This window comes from Rissa tridactyla, chromosome 13 (assembly GCF_028500815.1).
Source record: "Rissa tridactyla isolate bRisTri1 chromosome 13, bRisTri1.patW.cur.20221130, whole genome shotgun sequence".
NCBI classification, from domain to species: domain Eukaryota; kingdom Metazoa; phylum Chordata; class Aves; order Charadriiformes; family Laridae; genus Rissa; species Rissa tridactyla.
This window is the reverse complement of record NC_071478.1, coordinates 11,286,724-11,307,237: the sequence shown is the minus strand read 5'-3', so window position 1 is coordinate 11,307,237 and position 20,514 is coordinate 11,286,724. Positions and strand designations below refer to the sequence as shown.

Genomic DNA, 20,514 nt, shown 5'->3' with positions numbered 1-20,514 from the left:
GCCCGTATTTCAAATATGTATATGCATCACAGCAAACATAGCTCTAACAGTTCTATTCAATCACACTTTTATACATGTCAAAGAACTCTTCTGTCATCCTTTACCAGCTTACTATATTCAAAATACTGGACGTTTGTTTAAAAAAACCATACATAATATAAAAAAGGAAAGGAATAAACAAATCAATTGCCTGGTAGAATTCCAAATGGGGCCATCTGTTAATTTGTCTTTTCAGCAGTCAGGAACTGGATTGCTCTACTGCCACTGGAGCTGCTGCCTTCCCTCCTCTACTGGCAGCCGAGATCAAAACGCAGTTTTGAGATCCAGTTAAGGAAAAGCAGATTGGAATGGAAGCACATGATCAATACCGAGAAATAATGTACCATTTTTAATTCTGATCCTGTAAACTTTTATGTAAGTATTGAATCATTTTACACTGGTTAATAATCCTATTAAACTGGATGAATAAAGTCACCTGCAGGGTCAGAGCTGATGTTACAAAAGGAATTCCTCTGTCATTCTCTCTAACACAATTTTTTACGCTTTGTTTCAGTATTAATGAGAGCAGTGGAGTATGAGGCCACAGCATTTTGTTTGGCCTCCTACACAACCTAAACCGTTCCATTTCATTCAACTATTCCTGCACCTCCTCACGTAAAAGAATCAAAATGATCAAGAAAATCTACATTTACCCACACTGATCTTTTCTGACAAACCCTGTAGATCTTGTCACAAACAAAACCAAACTTGTCTGGGCAAGATTATTTTCTGTAATCACATTTACTGGTGTTAATTATATAGCTGTCTTTAGTATTTAATAAAATAATTATTCTTTTCTAGACCTCTGACTGGAATTCTCTCTCTGAATATTGGCATAACATGAGCATTCCTTTGGTTTTATGGAACTTCCCCAAAATTCCCAATTTTTAAAAAAATGAGCAGCTCATAGTTTTCCTGCCCATTTATTTTTCTTGCACACAAATTACTGGAGCTTTGTGATTAAATATATCATCTTGCTTCCTTCTATATAAGAATTATAGGCATGTACCAAACTCTTTTGCATTATTAGCAATTTTAATTTTACTTTGTGCATCTACCAGTGGGATATTACCACCATAAGGATTTATTTTGCTCTCACATTGAGAAGCGATTCTCAAATTGAGAAGTGATTATCCTTACCTCTGTAAACGTGTATTTTTCCTGGTGACTTCAGCTTCCCTTATAAATTCTCTTAACGTGAAACATGTAATTACTGTTTCCTATTGCTCAACTGATGTAAGCAGCTCTCATTTCTAACAGCCTCATGTCATAGCTGCCTATTTTCTGATGTGGTTTTCTGACCATTTAATACACTTCTATTTAAAACCTCTTACTTTTCCTTCATAGTATTGTGATGTTCTTCTAATACCCTGTTTTTACATTCACCCATAGTTTGGATGACAACTGTCCTTTTGAACGGTCAGGAAGTATGTATTATCAACGAGGCGCGTCTTTGTCCACACTGCTTTCAAGTCGGTCACAAGATGCTCTCTCCAAACACCAGTTATCTGAGCAAACGATGGCTTCACCCTCACCACCACCCAACCCCGAGCTGCCGTGGGCTTGTCTGACCGCCGTCCCTTTTGCCTGGCGATTCCGTTCATTTTTAACAGTTCTCCAGATACGTCCGCAAAAGAAACCCCCGCATCCCCCCACGGAGATTCTCGGGAAGGGGCTGAAGCCACGCGGGCCGCGGGCAGGACCCTCCCTCAGCGCCGCCATGTTGGAGGGGGAATGGCGGCGGCCCCGTCACCATGGCAACAGCGCCTTTCCCCCGCTGGGCGCGGTGGCGTCACGGCGGCGCGCCGGGCGCCAGCGGTGACGCAGAACTGCGGTGCCGGCGGCCGTGAGGGAGCCGGTGCCGCGGCGCGGGCGGGAAGCGCTCGCGGCCGCTTCCGCTCCTCTTCCCGCAGCGCGGCCCCGCGGCCGGGGGGAGCGGCGGCATGGCCGGCCCGCACCTGCAGCAGCCCAGCTTCCTGCTGGTGGGTGGCGAGCGGGGAGGCGGGGCACCGAGCGGCGGGCAGGGATTGCCGGTTTCTGGTTAACGGCCGGCTCTGTAGCGTGCCTGTGAAGTTATAAGGTCGGTCGGTGTAACTTCAGCATGTCAACAGAAGTGCTGCAGCGGAGGAGCGGCGTAATTTGGGGCGGGGGGGGAGGGTTACATCATGGCCATGATAAGTATCGGCCTTTCTGGCAACGGTGATGTGATTTCCCGTATGGTTTCTAACAGGCCACGTTGAAGGCAGATTGTGTGAACAAACCCTTCGTTCAGAGGTGCCACGACCTGGAGAGGGTCATTGAGGAGTTTCCTGCCAAGGTGAGCAGTCCCTGCCCTTTCAGAAATGCACTGCCTGGTGTATTTCAGGAGCATTTGCTTTTTTCATATCACTATTTTCTTTGTTGCGATTTCTCTCATCAAGACTTTTGAGGCCCCCAGGTGAAACAGTGGGAATCCAGTATTTCCTAAGAGTTAAGAGCCTTTTCTACTCATTAAAAGATTGTTTCAGTTGACTGCATTTCATTTATAACTTTCAGCCTCGATTTACAAGGAAAACAACTTTTGAAAACGTGACCAATAGTTGCATGCAGTGCTGATCAGTATCCTTGCAACTTTATTTGGATCAGAAATCAGGATAGATTTCCTGTTACTGCCATATTATAATACAATCTTTTGAATGGAAGCTCTGCCCAGACAGTGGTAAGCTGGCAATAATCATAACTAATCGTGTACTGTTAATAGCTGGCAGACAGTATCTTTGTGCACTCTTTTTACTGCCCAGATGAGGAATTGTACACATTAACTATTTGTGTCTGTTTTCCCTAAAGGAACTACATGGCATCTTCCCATGGCTAGTGGAGAGCATTTTTGGTAGCCTAGATGGCATCATCGTAGGCTGGAATCTTCGCTGTTTGCAAGGAAAAACAAATCCTACTGAATATCCTGTGGCTTTGGATTTCCTGGATCCCAGGTAAACTCATTCATTTCAGCACAGATTAAAAAATGTACAGGGAACAAAGAACCAGCGTTCGACCTTTTTCCATTGTGCAAACATATATTCACAAAAGTGAGACAGGAGAGGGTACTTACCATGGATTTTCTTTCTGATGCTTGCTTGCAGCGGCCCAATGATGAAGCTGGTGTACAAACTCCAAGCAGAAGAGTATAGATATGATTTCCCAGTCTCATATCTTCCAGTGAGTAACTGAAAAATTTGTAAGAAGATAATGTAGTTGTTATTGCAGCTATTGGAACTTTGTGCACACTTTATATGTACAGATCAATATAGGCCAAGGTATATCCTCAGTGCTCCAGGTTTAAAGCATACTCATTTCTTTAAAAGGTTGCTAGAGGAGTAGAGTTCCCAGCCATAAAGTCTGTAGGAGATGGTGGTTGTTAGTGCCTAGACATTTGTGCTGTTCAGCGAAGAAAGTTGCGTTGTTATTCTTATCCCATCCCCAGAGAAAGTTGTGTGCTTTATCTTGGTTGCCACTAATTGCAGGATTGAAAATAGTTTTCCAGGGTCGTCACAGAGCAGTGCCTTCCCTGGCAGCACTTTGTGGCCTTGTGTTTGAAGACTGACTGCTATCCTGGATATGAAGCATGACATTTCAAACAAAAATGTGTTATCTGCAGAGTTGTTTTGTTATGTTTCTTCCATTACTACCAGCTACCTGCTATCTAGAAACTGATTCAGATAGTTCCACAGCCTTTAACAACAGGAAACATCAACTGAGTGTATAGTAATTGCTGGTCCACAGCTCAGTTACCCTAAAAAAACCATCAGCCATCAGGCAAATGGTCTTCTGATGCTCCCACTCCAACTGGCAAAGTCTTGGTGAAGGCTGTTTGTTTGGTTTTTTTCTTATACTGAATACTCATATTCAGTGAGGAAGTTGGCAGTTATCTAAAGAGTATTCATTTATACAAGGAACTACTGCAATGCAGTAAAATCCCACTGAGCTGAATGTAGATATGATCCCAGAATGCTGGAATGCAGCAGAACTTCACTATCTGAAAACATATTGTGTGCTGAGTAGCCTGATTAGTATTTCATTACTCTATCTTTCAGGGCCCCGTGAAGGCTTCAATACAAGAGCAAGTCTTACCTGAATGTTCTTTATACCACAACAAAGTCCAGTTTCCTTCATCTGGTGGTTTAGGTTTGAATTTGGCTCTTAGTATCCTTTTAACAGTTGTATATTTAATTCCTTTTAAATATCTAAAACTGAGAGATTGCGAGCATTTCTGTTGTCTGTTCATTGTGTGTCCATGGTAAATCACGGTCATGCTAAAGAGTCTGGGCTGATTAGAAATGTTTAGATTCCAATGAAAAATAAATTTATCCTCCTCTTATAAACCCTTGTGGGGGAATTTCGGGCCTTATTCAAGTCAACAACAAAATTCCCAGTAGTTTCAGTAGATCCTGTATTTCACAATTTTTGTTTTCGTAACTACTCATAGTTTATATAATATGATAGGAAAAGGGCATGTTAACTTTGCAGCTAGGGTACTTGTTGGAAGCAGTCTAGCTGCAGCTGCACTGGTTTCAGTTTGAGATAGTGAAATGTGCTAAGAAGAATAATGCAAACACACCTTGTCACATAGAAAAAACCTCAGTTACCAATGTTTGAGTCAGGTTGGAAAGCAAGAATGCAAAGCCAAATCTACTCTTAAGCTCTAGCAAGTTAATTTAGCATTGACAAAATAAAAATTTAATGTCTCATCAGCATCCCCAGATATCTAACAGCTGTACCTGTTTCTTATTGTCTGTTCCTTGACTCTGTTCTACCAGATCCATTTGAATATTACATGTTCTACTTTGCAATTAGTTTGATTACACAGAAGGTAAGTACCATTCACAATTTTTCTCTTAAAATAGTATTAGCCTTTCTTCACAATGCTTTAAGGGCTTGCTGAGATGCTGTCCAGCTAAATTAACAATAGTTTTATTTATACTTCTAGAATTTGTTATTGCTTTGGTTCGGTTGATGATGTAAGACTGGATAATAAACAAAATACCCACCTTAGATATACCAGTAAGCAGTTTGTCCAACAACATGCCAACATGGAGCAGCCAATGGATTCCAAATGGGTTTCCTACCCCTCTGTCCAATAACACCATTTAGACAGTCATAGCTGCAGTTTTGTGCTCTGGTGTCTGGTTATTTGGTTCCTCTCCCTGTTGTTACCTGTGCTGTATAACTCCTTGGAGACAGAAGTAGAGACAGTGGCCAGTCCAGCCCGAACCATGACAACTCTTCTCCTAATTGGTTACATTCACTACTACAGCAACACTTCTTTTACAGTTAGGTAATTTACCTTTGCTCCAAAGTGTCTTCATTTTCAGTTTACCCTTTATAACCACTGGGCTTCTGCTTATTTATACTAAATGGCTCTGGCTGTGTAGCAGACACTCCCTAGCAGTGCCTTAAAGTAACAGTACTTAACTCCAAGTATATCCTTGTGTCTGTTTCAGAACTCAGCTGTCACCCATCATGTCAGCCCTTCCAACAGTGCTTATTTCATCTTGGTGGACACGTACCTGAAGTGTTTCCTACCCACAGAAGGAAGTGTCCTTCCTCCACCTTATTCAAGTCCTGGGGGAGCCATCCCTTCCCCAACTCCCAGGTAATGACTGCAGTGACAGAGGCAAATTGGGAATAGTGCTTACAAAATACGGCTTGTTGGAATGAAATATCTAACAAGTAGAAAACACTGCTGCTCTTTATGATCCTTGTACTTATTATATAATTACAAAAATTAAACAGACTTAGGTTCACTTAATTTTACCATAAAGGTTTCATTTGGAAGTCTGAAAGGTAGCTATTATTGGAGCAGAAAAGGCACATACAAAGCAACAAAAATTCATCATTTCAGCAGCTCCAGTTGTGTTTTGTGCCCTGCAACTGGATTAGGACAGATCTGACTGTAACTTCACAGTAGTTTTTACTATTTTCAGATACATATGGTATGTGGTAAAGATGGCACTGGTATTAACCACTGTTATAAGGACACTTGCAACTTTCATTAATGTTGCTATAAAGCCAGACAACTTGGCAGTTGGCCATTTTGTTTCAGTTGCGAGCTTGCCATCCTTAATTGCGTAATGCTTTCATTACCTATTCTGCAGTTCTTTGAAACTGCTGCGTCAGGACCATGTCTGTGGTTATAGATTTCTTAGTTCATAGGTTTCTTAGTTCATAACTTCCCGATATAAAAAACCAAGACACATTCGTAATCAAATTGTATAATGAGTGACTGCATTTCAGGTGACATTATGCATGGTAATAGATCAAGCTATTTAGCCACAACTGGAAGGAAGAGCATGGAAGATTTTTGACCACTTACTGGAGTTGTGTGTGTCTATGTGATAATGGCATACAAACAAACTCACAAAGTTGAAGTGAAAATTCTCCAATACAAGAACCCAGTCTTTCGTTCTTTGTAATGGCTAAGTGTGTGAAAGTCCACATTTTCAAAATTGGTTTTGCTACTCAAAATTATAAAATGTTATCAATATTAGCAGTTTCATACTAATGTAAAAATAAATAGCCATTCTATTTTCTATTTTTAAATACATTTCAAATATAATTTTCGATGGTCTGTTGAGCCCTAGCATGTACGTAGGAAAATGCAGATCAAATGAATTATGAATATGGAAGGAAGAGTGAAACCAAATAAACTGAAAAGGAGGAAGTATAAAATCATGCATTACTGAACATCAGGTCTGTGTTACACTGGTTTAATGCAGTATGCATAGTGATACAGTGTTTGTTTATAGTTAAAGTGACCAGTAATTATAACATCTTGCAGAAGTTTAAGGTATGTAATCAGTCGTGCAAGTTTTACTTCTCAAAGACTGTTTTCCATTTTATAATCCAGTGATTAAAAGCAATGATATATTTCCCTGTACTAAGCCTTACTGACCTCAGTATTTCCATTCATTTGTCTTTAAAGGTCTCCACCAGTGCCTTTCACTTCCTATGGCATGCATCACACCAGCTTGCTGAAACGGCACATTGCCCATCAGCCTTCCGTGAATGCTGACCCAGCTTCCCAGGAGATCTGGAGATCAGAAACACTGCTTCAGGTAAGTTGGATTTAAGGAAGAAAAAACCCCACAACATTTCTTGATGCTTAGGAATCTCTTCTTTTTAAACCAGAGACAGTTATGCTATTTGCTTTAGCTTGGTTTTGGAATTGAGCAGTGCAGCTGTTGCTTTCTGTTAGTGAAACAAAGCGGCACTGTGAAACGTTAAGCTGTAGTTTAGAAAGGCACTTAATATCTTTTTCTAGTCTGCGTATCTAACAACTGATCTCAAGCATTTGAGTAATTTTTTCCAGAAAAGTTTCTAAACCTGATTTCTTTTCCTTCCCTTTCCCTCCCTTTCATCTAACATCAATTCTATGCTCTAAGCAAAGGTTGAGCACAGAGAAGTTGGTTCTGTTCAACCTAAAGGGAAGGGAAAGGAGAATCTGGACTTAACAGTTGTTCTGAAGCAAGTTCCTACCATGTTGCTGAACTGAATTATTGATGCTTAGCAGGTGCTAACTGTCTGTTTACAAGTACAGCTTAGCTTTCAAATTATATACTGTGGCCTTCTCTTATATCTAGCTTGTGACTGACACACAGTGTCAGTGGATTATTTCTTTTTCCCTAGCTGAGCAAATATTTGTTTTTCAGATCTTTGTTGAAATGTGGCTTCATCATTATTCACTGGAAATGTATCAGAAAATGCAGTCCCCTCATGTCAAGGTAATAGTTTGTACTTAATTCATGAGCATCATCTGACGGTTGACCTCTTATCTTGCGGTAATCTCTTATTCTGTGGAGAATTTTTTTGGTATATTGGTGCAAAGGAAAGAAATAACTTATCAGAGTACCTACATGAGAGCATCAGAATTACTAATCCAGTTATGAAGAATGTTGTGAATAAGTGTGTCATCCAGATTTGCCTTCATTGCAGAAGTTGTGTTGTTTTGTTGTTTGGGTTTTTTTGTGAAAGACGAGTTTGTGGGATGGTCACAACAATCTGAACACCAATCATCAAAGTACCAATGATGGGGAAGATGCCACTATAAAACCATAGTATTAAATCCCACTGGGGTAATATGGATGCTAAAAATTATCTAAATTGATTTTCAGCAGTGATAGCAACTGTTACCGAAATACCAATTAATAATTTCTAAGATTGGTAAGCACTTTTTTTAGCATAAATCCAAATTAAAAAAGGAAATCTTACTAAACTGTCCTTCAGGTTTAAGTGAATAAACTGGTTTTTTTCCATATTCCAAAATACGCTTTTCACCATAATGGTGTCAGAAGCAGTTCTGTAGCTACAGAATTCAGAATATCTTACAAGCTCTTGCTCGGATAATACACTGTTTTAAGCAGTTTGTGGTGGTCTGTTCACCAACAATCTACTGCATGTAAAAACTAAGTAAGTGTTGGGGAGGCTAAGATCAAAGCACTATATGTGTAAAGGGAATTTAAAGGAGAAAATGTTGATCCTCTGAATTCCCTCTGCGTCACAGTGGGACTTCCACAGAAGGGGAGAGAAATATAAAAGCCACTCAGGATTTATTCCTGTGTGAAGGAGTAATAAGAGAGTTGATTGACCAAGAAATTCGGATCCTTTGCTCCACAGGCTATAAAATAACAAACATATTTATATTTTGCTAGGGGAAAAACATTGGAGAGCTGAAGTGGGATGGGGTTTGTCTTTTATTTTTGAAGTTGAGGTCAAAATGCAAACTCACTAATGTTGCAAAGTCTCCACTTGGGACTCCCAGCAGCATGGCTGTGCACCTGTGATGGAAAGGCTTTGCTTGAAGTACCTTTGGTTTGTCTGTCTGTTCAGTCTCTGTGCATCAAGCGCTGTGCTTAGGCCAGAAATTATAATGGCTGCTTTAAACTTCTCTCCTCTGTTCACCCTCTGTATTTCAGATGCTCTTTTCTAACACTAGGGAGCAAAAATTTAGACAATGACTATGAATGTTATGGTCAAATAGGGCCTAGGTAGATCTTAAAGTTCTCTAAAATCATCACTTCTGGATCCTCCACAAGGTGTGTTGAGCCACAACATGAGGCCATAACTCCCCTAACAATATTTTAGTTTCATCTTTGATGGGGAGCGTGTAAAATAGGAAGTCTTTGCTCTTTGGGAGTTAAAATGCCTGAATAGGCAACTGGAATTCCCCATGACATCTATAAATGGATGAAGAATCCCTCCTGCAGGTTCCAGAGCAGTTGGGGACAGGACTGTTCATGAACCTGTGATGCTTAAACTAAACTTTGTAGACTGGTCACAGGGTGGGCTGAAGGAGTATAGTCTGCATGATAGTTCCTCAAATGAGAATGCAGAAATCATAGAATAGAATCATAGAATGTGTTGGGTTGGAAGGGACCTTTAAAGGCAATCTAGTCCAACCCCCCTGCAGTAAGCAGGGACATCTTCAACTAGATAAGATTGCTCAGAGTTTTGTTTTAACATGAGGGTTAAAGGGCTTGACTGGAAACGCAAGATCACCTTAAACCTTGTTCTTAAAATTATTAATAGTTACGCAGGTTCACTTGATTCCATTTAGCCTTCTGTGCGTTTGGAAGGAGGGGTAATTAGTGATCATTAATCCCTGGATCTAGACCTGTTTGACCATCACTGACTTGAAATAGCTACATACCTGTATTGGAAGGTGGGATGACATTCCACAGAACTTGCTCTTTGTCCAGCAGCCAGACTTGTTTGCTTGGATGGGCCAAGCCAGATCCCAGATGTGTAACTTGCCTGTGAAGTGCCTCAAGGAATGATAGATTTTTCTTAAACCTTGTTAATGTCATCACAGACGTCTCTTTACAAGTAGAAGAGGGTGGAATGAGAATGAGTAATAAATAATTTCTTTTGAGAAGATGTACTACTTCTACTGCTTTGAATTCTTTTTGGGTCTGGTGTGAACCTGAGGTTGATACTACTTGCTACACTGAGTTTCACTGTTTTCCCCATTAACTCAACTATTTTCCTGTTCTTTTACATTGTCTGTTCACTTTCTCTTTCTCAGATCATCCAGAGCCCAAGCGTGCAGCATCTCTTTCCCCATTCCCTTCTGCTGTAATCACAATGAACCCTTAAAAAGAAGTTGTTTGATAAAACTTTATGTAATGCTTCCTGACCTTCCAATGCCAGGTGCCACAGACCCCAGCACTGCATGTGGAACGCCCATTAGATTGCCGATTCCTGTGGTAGGGGAGTTGATTATGAAGCAGACGATGTGTTCGAGCTGCTGGGGAGCTTGCAGTAACAATCCTGCCACTCTTCGAAGAGTGTAAAACCAAAAGATACCAAACTGGCACTAGAGGAGACTGGGTAGGGGCTGTTCAAAGACAGCAGAGGTGTGATCTGGAGAGTTAGTTTAGACGCCTGACAATAGTCATTGGGATCTGTGTAGTGTACATTTTTTGTTTTATGTTTTTCATTAATTTCATACATGTGTGTCACTGTTGCTACAGTATCCTCTTCACCATCACATTGTCAAAAAATACTCTCCCTTATTCATCCAAGAAGGGATCTGTCTGAGACTTGCAGAGATTTCAAGTGTTAAGGCAAGATGCCTTTTGCATCAGCATATAACACTGATGTTATATATGTCTTTTGCCTTTTTATACACCTCAAGTTTCTCTAGTAGTAAAAGTAATTTCCCCTTTTGAGGAAATTCACGAGACCTGCAGCCTTCCCAAATGGCCTTTAAATAGAAGGAGGCAGAGGATCTCTCCAAATCAGAAACTTACTGGACAGGCTCACAGTGATTACAAATAGCCAAACTTTTTTCTTCCTGTTCCTTGGAAAGAAGAAAGTATCAATTTGGATTTTCTTCCCAGTATACAAACCCCCCTTCTCCAGCAGCATGGGAAGAAATGACAGTTTTCAAAATAGTATTGAAAAAGCTTGCAGAATATTGAACTCCTTTACTCTGTTATTTAATGAAACACTGTAACAGTGTGTAAATCCTTGTTGCTGCAGTTCAGTTAACTTCTGGAACAGGGAGTTTATTTGGCAAAAGCTCCATATGCCCTACCAGTACTTGCTCTACGGTCAGCAAAGAGAACCGCCACTGCCACTTACAGCTATACTTTTTTGACACCTGGTCCCAATTGTATTTCAAAGTTGATAAAGGGTATAAAAGGCTCTGGAATCAATCTACTGAATACCAGAACGAAGAGGATACTGTGGCTGCAGTTGTTATTGTGATACATTGTCCCTGACTGTATTTGTGATGGTCATTTTTTCCCCCCACCCTTCTTCCTTGGGCTCATTCTCACTTTTTTTTTCTCTTGCTCTCTTCTCTCCTTTTTTCCCTCCTCCCCTTCCTTTTTGTTTCTGTTGTCTCAGCTGGAGGTTCTCCACTACCGACTCAGTATCTCCAGTAAACACCACGGTAGTCCTGCCCAATCCAGCTACCAGGCCCTCCACGCATACCAAGTATTATCATCTTTTCATTTTGTTTCCTTTTTAAAAAATCTTGTTCCATCATATAATCTGCAAAGTGTATTGGTGCTAGCTGTACAACAGCTTTTTCTGCTAAGGTGTGGGTTTACAACTTGATTAAGGGCACTGCATTGAGATTTACTAAATTTTCAGTGAAAACAGATACTGAGAGGTATTAGCAAAGGTCTTGGAGAAAAAAGTTAAAATCTAGCATATTATGAGGTCTAATTGGGAACTCCATTTTTAGAAATGCATTGTTGTAATGCATTGTAGAAAGAGGTTTATCAGCTATGCTGACATTTTTTTGACACCAAAACTGGCTTCACCGATGGCAGATTTCTGCCCCTCACAGCAGTCATTTCAGCAAACCTTGCATTGAAGAGGAGATCAGAATTTGCATGGCTGTCCCCTAAAATTAAGGTAGGTAACATCTAGGATTTTTTAGCCAGTGAAATGTCATTGGTTAGTACTAAATTTGTAGTGGCAATGTGAACTTGACTGTTCAGTTTTGCAAAAGCACAAGTGGTACATTTGCAGATTGTTCAGGAAATGTGCATGCAAAAACATTCCTGTTGGAACAGATTGCTGATTCCTCTTTTCCTACTTCAGCCCTTTATTCATTGGGTCTTCATTCTGGGAGAGGGGAGGGCTGAGCATATGTACTATAAAGCTCTTATTATACTATAAAGCTCTTTAGCACTACATGGAATTTTCCTGCTGTTTAATCCTTTCTTTTTTTTTTTTTTTTTGCTTAACTAAGTGCTATGATACCTCAAGGTACTGCTTAGAAAGGAAAACAGGAACTACTACTTGTCTTTAAATCTTTTTTACTATTACATTTATCTAATTAATGTGTTTAAGAAAAGAACGGTGTACCTCCATCTTGTAAGCTAAAGTTTGACAACAAAAACATCTGTGAGGAAAAATACTTTTTAAACCAGTATTGTTTCTAATGGTGCTGATCCAGGTGAAGAGGAAATTATAAGAATTGCTAAGTGGAAAAACTACTAGCATCACCTGAAACGATGTACTGAAATAGTGGTACTGGTGGTTTTGTAAATTCAAAAGGTACCTTCAAGGGGAGCCTAGAATTTTTTACAATTCTGCCCTTTCAAGGCCTATAGCAGAGTACTCAGCCTCTCTAATTGCTTTTGGAGATCCCAATCTAAACTCCTAGGACCAAGTAACTTCTCAGAGTTCTGCCCTCATATAGAAGCTCTCCTCGGAACTGTAGAAAACATGCTGACTTACCAGGAGCTGTCACGAACACAAAACTAGCCTTCATTAGAACTGGTAACAGGTTATCCACTCACTTAGAAGAGGCTCAGTTCTACCTGTACTACATGACTATATCATCATCAAGCTTTGACTCTTTTCCTGGAGCGTACTTTACAGTGTATTAAAAATCTTCAGAGACTGTAAAACCACTTCTGCTTTGCCTCAGGCATTGCAGAGAAAAGATACAGACACACACTCCCTCCCCACGCCCAGCAGTGGAAATGATACAGACACACACTCCCTCCCCACCCCCAGCAGTGGAAATACTGTTGATTGGATTTCAGAAGTGGAAGCTTTTTGTATAAAAATGCCTGTCAGTCCCCTGCAGTCATATTCAGCATCTTACCTCAGCATGGAACCCTGGAAACATCTTGCAGCTATTGTCTAACACACTCTTCCAGCATCTTCTGTTATATTTGCAGCTGTAACTTTTTGCAGCTGTAACTTGTGTTTCATGTACATTCTTCCCAACTTCTGAGAAACATGAGAGCTATGAAACTTAGAATACAAACGATATCTTAAAATCTGCCTTCAGCAGTGGATTGAGTTTAGTTCTCTACTCTTAAAGCAGATTACAGTAGTAAAGGAGTTAGTGCTTTGTTCCCAGATTCTGCAGCAGACCAGCTGTGGTGCTGGGCATCCAGGAGAACTAGCTCTTTTTTTACCTCATTCATCTCCCTGCTATATCACACACTCACTCATTTATTAGTGACATCACTGTGGCCCACCATTGCTCCTTCTGCTACTCCCCCCCAGGCTGCTTCTACCCATAATACCAGAAGCAACAGGATCACGCAGGACTTGAAGCAGTTCTTACTCTTACCATAACTCTTTCTAGAATTATTCTTTCTTATAAGGCAGATGAGTACCAGCATAGGAAGGAGAATTCAGTAAAGCCAGTCAAGAGCATAAACAAAGCATCTGTTGTGCTGTCCACAGCAATGAACTTATAACTGTAATGAAAGGCTGAATATTCTTTTTTCAGGAAGGGGTAAGTTGAAATCTACAAGTTATTCTGTTCCTTAATGCTAGCCTGAAATTCAATTCATTAGAGTACTGTAGATATTTTTTCTTACAATCACATTATCAAAAATATGCTACTGTTTCTTAGTGAACTGATGTCAGATGATTGCTGCAACTTGTCCTGAGGAGAAAGTCTGTCTAGAGTCAGGTGGCTCCAACTACAGTGAAGAACCTATAAGGAAGAGAGCATTTCTTGTATTTTGATATCTGATTTGAGCATATAATTTTCCTGAACTATCTCCTGGACATTTAACATATGATACTCATTGTCTTCCTGTCATTTGCTTTGAATCTAGGAGTCATTTAAGCCCACTGAAGAGCATGTGCTAGTGGTAAGGCTGCTTGTGAAACATCTACATGCTTTCAGCAACAGCCTGAAACCAGAGCCTCTCTCCCCTTCAGCCCACTCCCACACAGCCAGCCCACTAGAGGAGTTTAAAAGGTAGGTACATGAGCAGCCAGTCTCTGAAACATACAGAGCTTTTCCCTGAGAGGTTGAATTAGGTTGTTTTGATTGCTAAATACAGAAGTACATTATTAAAAGTACATGATAGCAAATAGGTTGTGTTTCTCACATGCACTAGACTGGGGGGGATGCGACAGCTTCAGGAGGGGGGATGTCTTGCTATTGCTCTAGTCTATATCTTGGCACAAGAAAGAAAAGAAAATGCTACTAGAGGATTCTGGCCAAGCTTAGTGCAGAATTTTGTATTTATGTATTTCAGTTGAAATTCAGTAGCTAGAATCAGCTTCAGTTAAGGAAGAACTCTCTGTATCTGCGTTTGTGGAAGCGTGTTGGGTTGTAGGTTGGTGGGGTTGGGCTTTTTGTTTTTAAAATTTGCTGCTAGTTTCTACATGTGACTGTCTTTGAATCTGTTTGCAGGGTTGTAATTCCTCGGTTTGTCCAGGAGAAGCTTTATATCTTTCTGCAACACTGTTTTGGTCACTGGCCTCTGGATGCCTCTTTCAGAGCAGTATGTACCTGCTTCTCTTTCTAAGTCTGTACTCAACATAACTGGTAATTAGTTATTGCCTTTTAGCAACTATTTCTTGGTCTTTAAATCTTTTTTTTTTTTAGAGCAGTGAAATTCTCTATATAATATGTACATTTAATGTTAGAGAAAGTGCCAATTAGAAGTAAGAAGGAAGTTGAATCGATCTTGGTGAGAATTACTACAGGTTGTTGGCTGATTTTTCTGACACTGAAAATGACTATTGATTGAAAGAAGTAGGTATTACTCTGAAAACAGATGCATTCTTATTAGGTCCTAATTTCTTAATATCCTATCTAATACAATAGGTCATAACCAAAAGTAATAAACATTATTTTGCAATAGATACTGCAAATATGTACTGCAAGCAGGAAAAGAAATATATCAGACCACGACTCTTGGTAATTAATGTAGGAATTTGAGTGCAGAATGTAACAGGTCTAGATGTTGCTCACTAGACCTATAGTTAGCTATATCCCAGTGTTTGAGGTACACATGTAAGGCAGAATGTCAGAAGAAAAGTGGCGAATTTATTCTTGGCTTCACTGCAATCAGGACTCCACTGTGTTTCTTCAGGGTAGTAGGTCCGTCTACGCAGAAGACAAGAGCTGAAATTATTTTAATGTAGCAACTTGTTTACTCAGTTCAACAGAGATTCAGTGAACACTATCAGAGCTGTTAAATGCACCTCAAATATAACCACCAACTAAGTTTTCCTTTTTTGTAGTAGCTGTTTGAGTGCCATCTCATTTGGGTATTACAGAAGATCCAGATTAGTCCTAATGAACATGCACATAGTTTTTTCCCTGTTCTTTTTCAAAGATACTCAGATTACTAGAGAGCACTTTATTGCTAAAAAACTTTTAGGTGTCATTAACGTTGTATTCACTAGTTTTAAAAGAAACAAACCAAAAAGCCTTTCTGTCTTCCTCTCCAAAAAGTATTGATGCTCACGTGATTTTATGTGTGATTTTGCTTAGGTTCTTGAGATGTGGTTAAGTTACTTGCAGCCTTGGAGGTACGCTCCGGAAAAGCCACCACAAAGTACAGAGTCTTTACCTCGCAGCGTATCGGAGAAATGGTAAGAAGGAAAGCAGCTGTGAGTAATCTGAACCAAACCTCAAGTTTATGCAGATCCCAAATAAAACAGCAGGATTTCAAGAACCATCTGCCAAACTGAATTTGCTTCCTGTACACGATTAGAGATGATTTCTAACAAGCTTTTGTTTTGAGAGGAATATTCTTTTGTTTCAGTGCAAGTAAACCATCTTTCCAGAGACAGTAGAAAACATTCCCTTAATGACTCATTTGGCAGAAGACAAAAAACCAATTATTTAAATAGCTGTACTCACAAATCCTGTACTCACTTTGACAGGGCTGCCTTCATTCAAGAAAACCTGCTCATGTATACTAAGCTGTTTGTAGGATTTCTGAACAGAGCTCTTCGAACAGACTTGGTCAGTCCAAAAAATGCTCTCATGGTGTTCCGAGTAGCCAAGGTCTTTGCTCAGCCCAATCTAGCTGAAATGATCCTGAAAGGTAAATGGATATTTTGACATCTTATGCTGTCCTGTCTCAATCTTTCTTCACAATGGCTACATCTTACTTCAGAAGGTGAATAGACTTACTCCCATTTTCCATGCTATTGTACCATTCAAAAGCTTGTGTCTTCACTAATGTTTGTCATATAGGTTTAATATGTCTATAGTTCTTTTCTAACCACCATCACTTAAATGTCATTCCACAACTTTTCTTCAAAGAATAAAGAACACAATATTGTGTGTTTACAGTAAAGTCAGTTTTTCTTACACTCGTCTTACTTGATTATTTACCTCAGGATTAAAACTTCTTATGTCTCTATAGGTATCTATACTTAGCAAAACCGCTAGTCATGTATACACTTCAGGATAATTAGGATACAGTAATTTTGGGAGAGGCCAGATTTCACAAGTATCAATGTCTTAAGTTTCATGATTATCCGCTGCCTTTGCTGAAAAACAAGTTACAGGCTTAAAATGCTGTCTGTGTGGTCTGCATTTAAATGCACTCTGACATTTTCTGCTGTGGGCAGAGACGATTAAATGAAAAAAAAAAAGGCAATTAATGCCTCTTTCCTCCTAAAACTACCTGCCCACCTAAACGCAAGTTGCCCAGCAGACGTAAGATGCTGTGTGGCTAGACGTTCCCCAGACAGAAACGGGAGTATCACGTAACCATCTTCACTACTTTTCTCAAATTCCAGGAGAACAGTTATTCCTGGAGCCAGAACTTGTTATTCCACATCGTCAACACCGACTCTTTATGACCTCCACACTTGGCGGGAGCTTCTTTTCATCATGGCCTCCAGCTATTACAGATGCCTCATTTAAAGTGAAGAGTCATGTTTACAGCCTGGAAGGACAGGACTTCCAGTATAAACAGATGTTTGGCACAGAAGTCAGAAATTTGGTAAGCAACAAGTTTTTTGTCGCGCATCTTTCTGCTTTGACAGGTGTTTGCTCAATGCTGAGCATTCATATTACGAGAAGTTAAGAATGGAAAACTTTACACCCTGCACTACTATAGTTAAAGTTTACTGATGGTGAATTCTGGAACCTGACAGGTCTCAATCCAGCACAGCTGTAAAAATCTTGCTCTTTGCTAAAAGAAATTAATGTAACAGCCTGCTGCCTTGGAGTAGTATATTGCAAGTATTTTCTTTCAAACATGCTTACTGTGAACTTCTGATCCATTGTATTGATTAGTACCCATCAGCAAGTCAGATAAAAATCGCAGGAAGGAAAAAAAGCACCTGAAAAAGTTTTTTTAAATGCTTCACCAGCAGAGAACTACCTTTGCCCTATTGGAAACGCAACCAACAGTCTTAGCATAAGTGCATATGAACTAAGAGAGTGAGTTTGCTGGGTTTGCTCTCACCGCCAGGTATCAAGGCACAGTTTTATCCATGTATTGATGCTTAGTAGTCTTTTATCTTTGTCCCACACAATTCATTTTCTTTGGTTTAGGTATTAAAACTGGCTCAGTTAATTTGTCAGGCGCAGCAGACGGCAAAATCCATATCAGACCATTCTGCGGAGACAACGGCTAGCCAGTCCTTCTTTTCGTGGTTTAGATTTACACCGTCGGAGATGAATGGTTCCTACACAGGCAATGACCTTGATGAAATTGGGCAAGACAGCATCAAAAAAACAGATGAATATTTAGAGAAGGCACTGGAATACTTGTGCCAAATCTTTAAGGTACGTAAGAACTTTCCCTATGTGGCAGTGTGACCAAGAGTCAGGATTCCTTAAACGTACCTCTGCCACTGTTGTACATTGTGGGGTCACAAAGACAGCCAGAGACCCTGCTAGCAAATTTGTTGTAAACACCTTTCAGGCTTGACTTTACCTGACCACTTCAAAACCACTTTCAATATAGATAGAACTAGATGTTCTGTTCTTAATTTTTAAATATTAAGCCCACTTTGTTTCAAGTGAGCACTGTCCTGGCCTATAATTTATAATCAAACCTGTCTCTTGTACCTTTTCTCATGTTTACAAACAGGCAAGACATGGCTTAAATTTTAAAAACAGTCCAGTATCTTCTAAATGTAAAGAGGTATAAAAATACAACATGTAACTGCAGCTATAGGTGAATGGATGAAGTAGGCTATTTCTTTTGTTAAACTTAAAAGAAGATTAATTTCTCTGTCTGCCACACAACTGACCTAGGAGAAGGCAGCTATTTGACACCCTCGAGGCGTAAGGGACACATAAAACAGAACACCTCTGTTGGATTTGATGAGCAGAGACAAGGATTCTGGAGACTTTTATCTCCTTTTAATGTCTAACTGAGGTGCTGTTAAGCAGTTCATGGTATCTGTGCTGGCTGTCAAAGGGTTACAATGCTAAGGAGTTTGTGAAGGGAGAAGGAAACAAAACAGGAGGGGGCAGATCAAACACGTGCTTTAGAACTGTTTTATTCTTGGGTAGCTGAATGAAGCCCAGCTGACCCAGATGATGATGAAGTGTGGGACAGCTCAAGATGAGAATGGAAAAAAACAACTTCCAGACTGCATTGAAAGTGAGGATGGCCTCATTCTTACACCCCTCGGCAGGTACCAGGTAAGAGAAGAAAGATTTCATATAGCTACCCTAGATGGATCTTAAAAAAACAAATTGTTATTCTACATCAAGAGAAGTGCAATTTATCCGGGGCAAGAGAGAGATGCCTGTATAAAGGCACTTCAAATGGGAGCTACAAAATAAAGAGTTTATTTTCTTGTTTCTAGATCATAAATGGCTTACGTAGATTTGAGGTGCAGTATCAAGGAGATACTGAACTTCAGCCCATCCGAAGCTACGAAAATGCCACTCTTGTCCGCCTCCTATTTCGTTTATCCTCAGCGCTTAACGAAAGGGTAAGTACAGCACCGCCTCCTTCTATATTTTCTGTTGCAAATTCCTGTTCTTCACTGTGCCTGCGCATATATGACACTATGTTCTTGCTCTGTCTCCTTTACTGTTGTCTAGATGGATATTTCCTAATAGTATCAGCTTCTATACCTGTAGTTCTGCTTTTCCTACACAAAACATAAAGAATACATTTAAAATGTTATTTATTAATGTTTGACAAACAAAGGGAATATCATTCAAAATAAATGTTTCTAAAGCAGGAAAACCAAATCCTTTTCTTCCTATAGGTATGACAGATAAAAGGCAAGTCTGCACTTAAAGCAGTTCTACTATTTAAAAGTGTGTTTTGATATTTTTTTCCCCTCTATTTCCTATAATCCTCATCCTATAAATGAAGAAAACTGTAAAATAAGTTACACTTACTTTATGACAGTATTTGCAGTAGAATACTAATATTTAAACTTTTCATACCTCAGTTTGCTGATCAGATGGATGCGCTTTGCTCCAGGGAAGATTTTGTTGGTAGACTTTGTCGCTATCATCTTACCAACCCCCACCTCATACAGAAAATCAGGTATAGTCCCGTGGTGAAGGACAGAACAAACCAGAACTGGGGACCAAGAATCAGTCTGAGGTTTCTGGCTAGCTACAGGACTCTCATTTCTTTGCTAATGATCTACTTCATTGCATCCTGGTTTTACATTGGGCCAATAGGCTGCACATTCGTTATCCTGATTGGATATTTTCTTTATGCTGTAATAATGACTTTTTTCTCTGAAGGATGGAAACCACATGAACACTGATTTCCTTCTCTGAGCTTACACTTGTAAAAATAAATGTTTTAAGGATGAGCCTGGGATTCAATGACTAAAAATGTTTGAATTATCACATCAGATCTTCCTAAAGTATTTTTTAATATTAAAGTTAATGGAGTTTTATAAACAACGATGTGGTCTTGTAGAGTGAGTATAATCAATGTAAATTTTATTTTTATAAAAGTGTTCCTATGGAATGTAGCGAATGCCTTTTCCTTTGAAGGGGGGAATGAGCTATCAGTATTTATAATACTGAAATGAACAATGCCATATGTAGAAACATTTCTGTTTGAGCAATGACTGCATTGAAGCCTTTTGCACTGTTCTAAAAAAAGAATTAGCTGTAGGGCTTACAGGCAGAGAAGTTACAAAGGCAACAGAAACTGCAAGTGGACCAAGACATTTATAGGAAGTTGCACCAATAGGGAAAAAAAAAAAAAAAACAAACCACAAAAAACCCACAAAACAAAGAAGATGGGACAGGGCAGC

The 20,514-nt window shown here is 39.7% G+C and overlaps 1 protein-coding gene and 1 long non-coding RNA gene across 4 annotated transcripts; one reads left to right on the top strand and one right to left on the bottom strand.

The window, feature by feature from the left end:
* Positions 1-1,885: 1,885 nt before the first annotated feature.
* On the top strand, positions 1,886-20,155 carry SMPD4 (sphingomyelin phosphodiesterase 4). 3 transcript variants are annotated; one of them, XM_054219559.1, is made up of 19 exons: positions 1,886-2,021; positions 2,270-2,356; positions 2,866-3,008; positions 3,159-3,234; positions 4,110-4,218; positions 4,833-4,885; positions 5,517-5,668; positions 6,998-7,130; positions 7,725-7,796; positions 11,425-11,514; positions 14,118-14,263; positions 14,705-14,795; positions 15,794-15,894; positions 16,189-16,352; positions 17,056-17,261; positions 17,819-18,052; positions 18,788-18,919; positions 19,087-19,215; positions 19,687-20,155. In XM_054219559.1, the coding sequence occupies exons 1-19, from the start codon at positions 1,983-1,985 to the stop codon at positions 20,011-20,013; spliced, it is 2,484 nt and encodes an 827-aa protein (XP_054075534.1). In that variant the 5' UTR covers positions 1,886-1,982; the 3' UTR covers positions 20,014-20,155. The 3 variants fall into 3 exon arrangements, with proteins under 3 accessions (XP_054075534.1, XP_054075535.1, XP_054075536.1); XM_054219560.1 differs by lacking the exon at positions 11,425-11,514; XM_054219561.1 differs by lacking the exons at positions 1,886-2,021; positions 2,270-2,356 and having other exon boundaries at positions 2,945-3,008; positions 4,110-4,200; positions 4,768-4,885.
* LOC128917049 (uncharacterized) lies at positions 3,002-7,048 on the bottom strand. Its single transcript, XR_008469156.1, has 3 exons — positions 6,968-7,048; positions 5,064-5,245; positions 3,002-3,242 (listed from the first exon to the last, which is right to left on the bottom strand). It is a non-coding gene; the product is annotated as an uncharacterized LOC128917049 (long non-coding RNA).
* Positions 20,156-20,514: the final 359 nt, after the last annotated feature.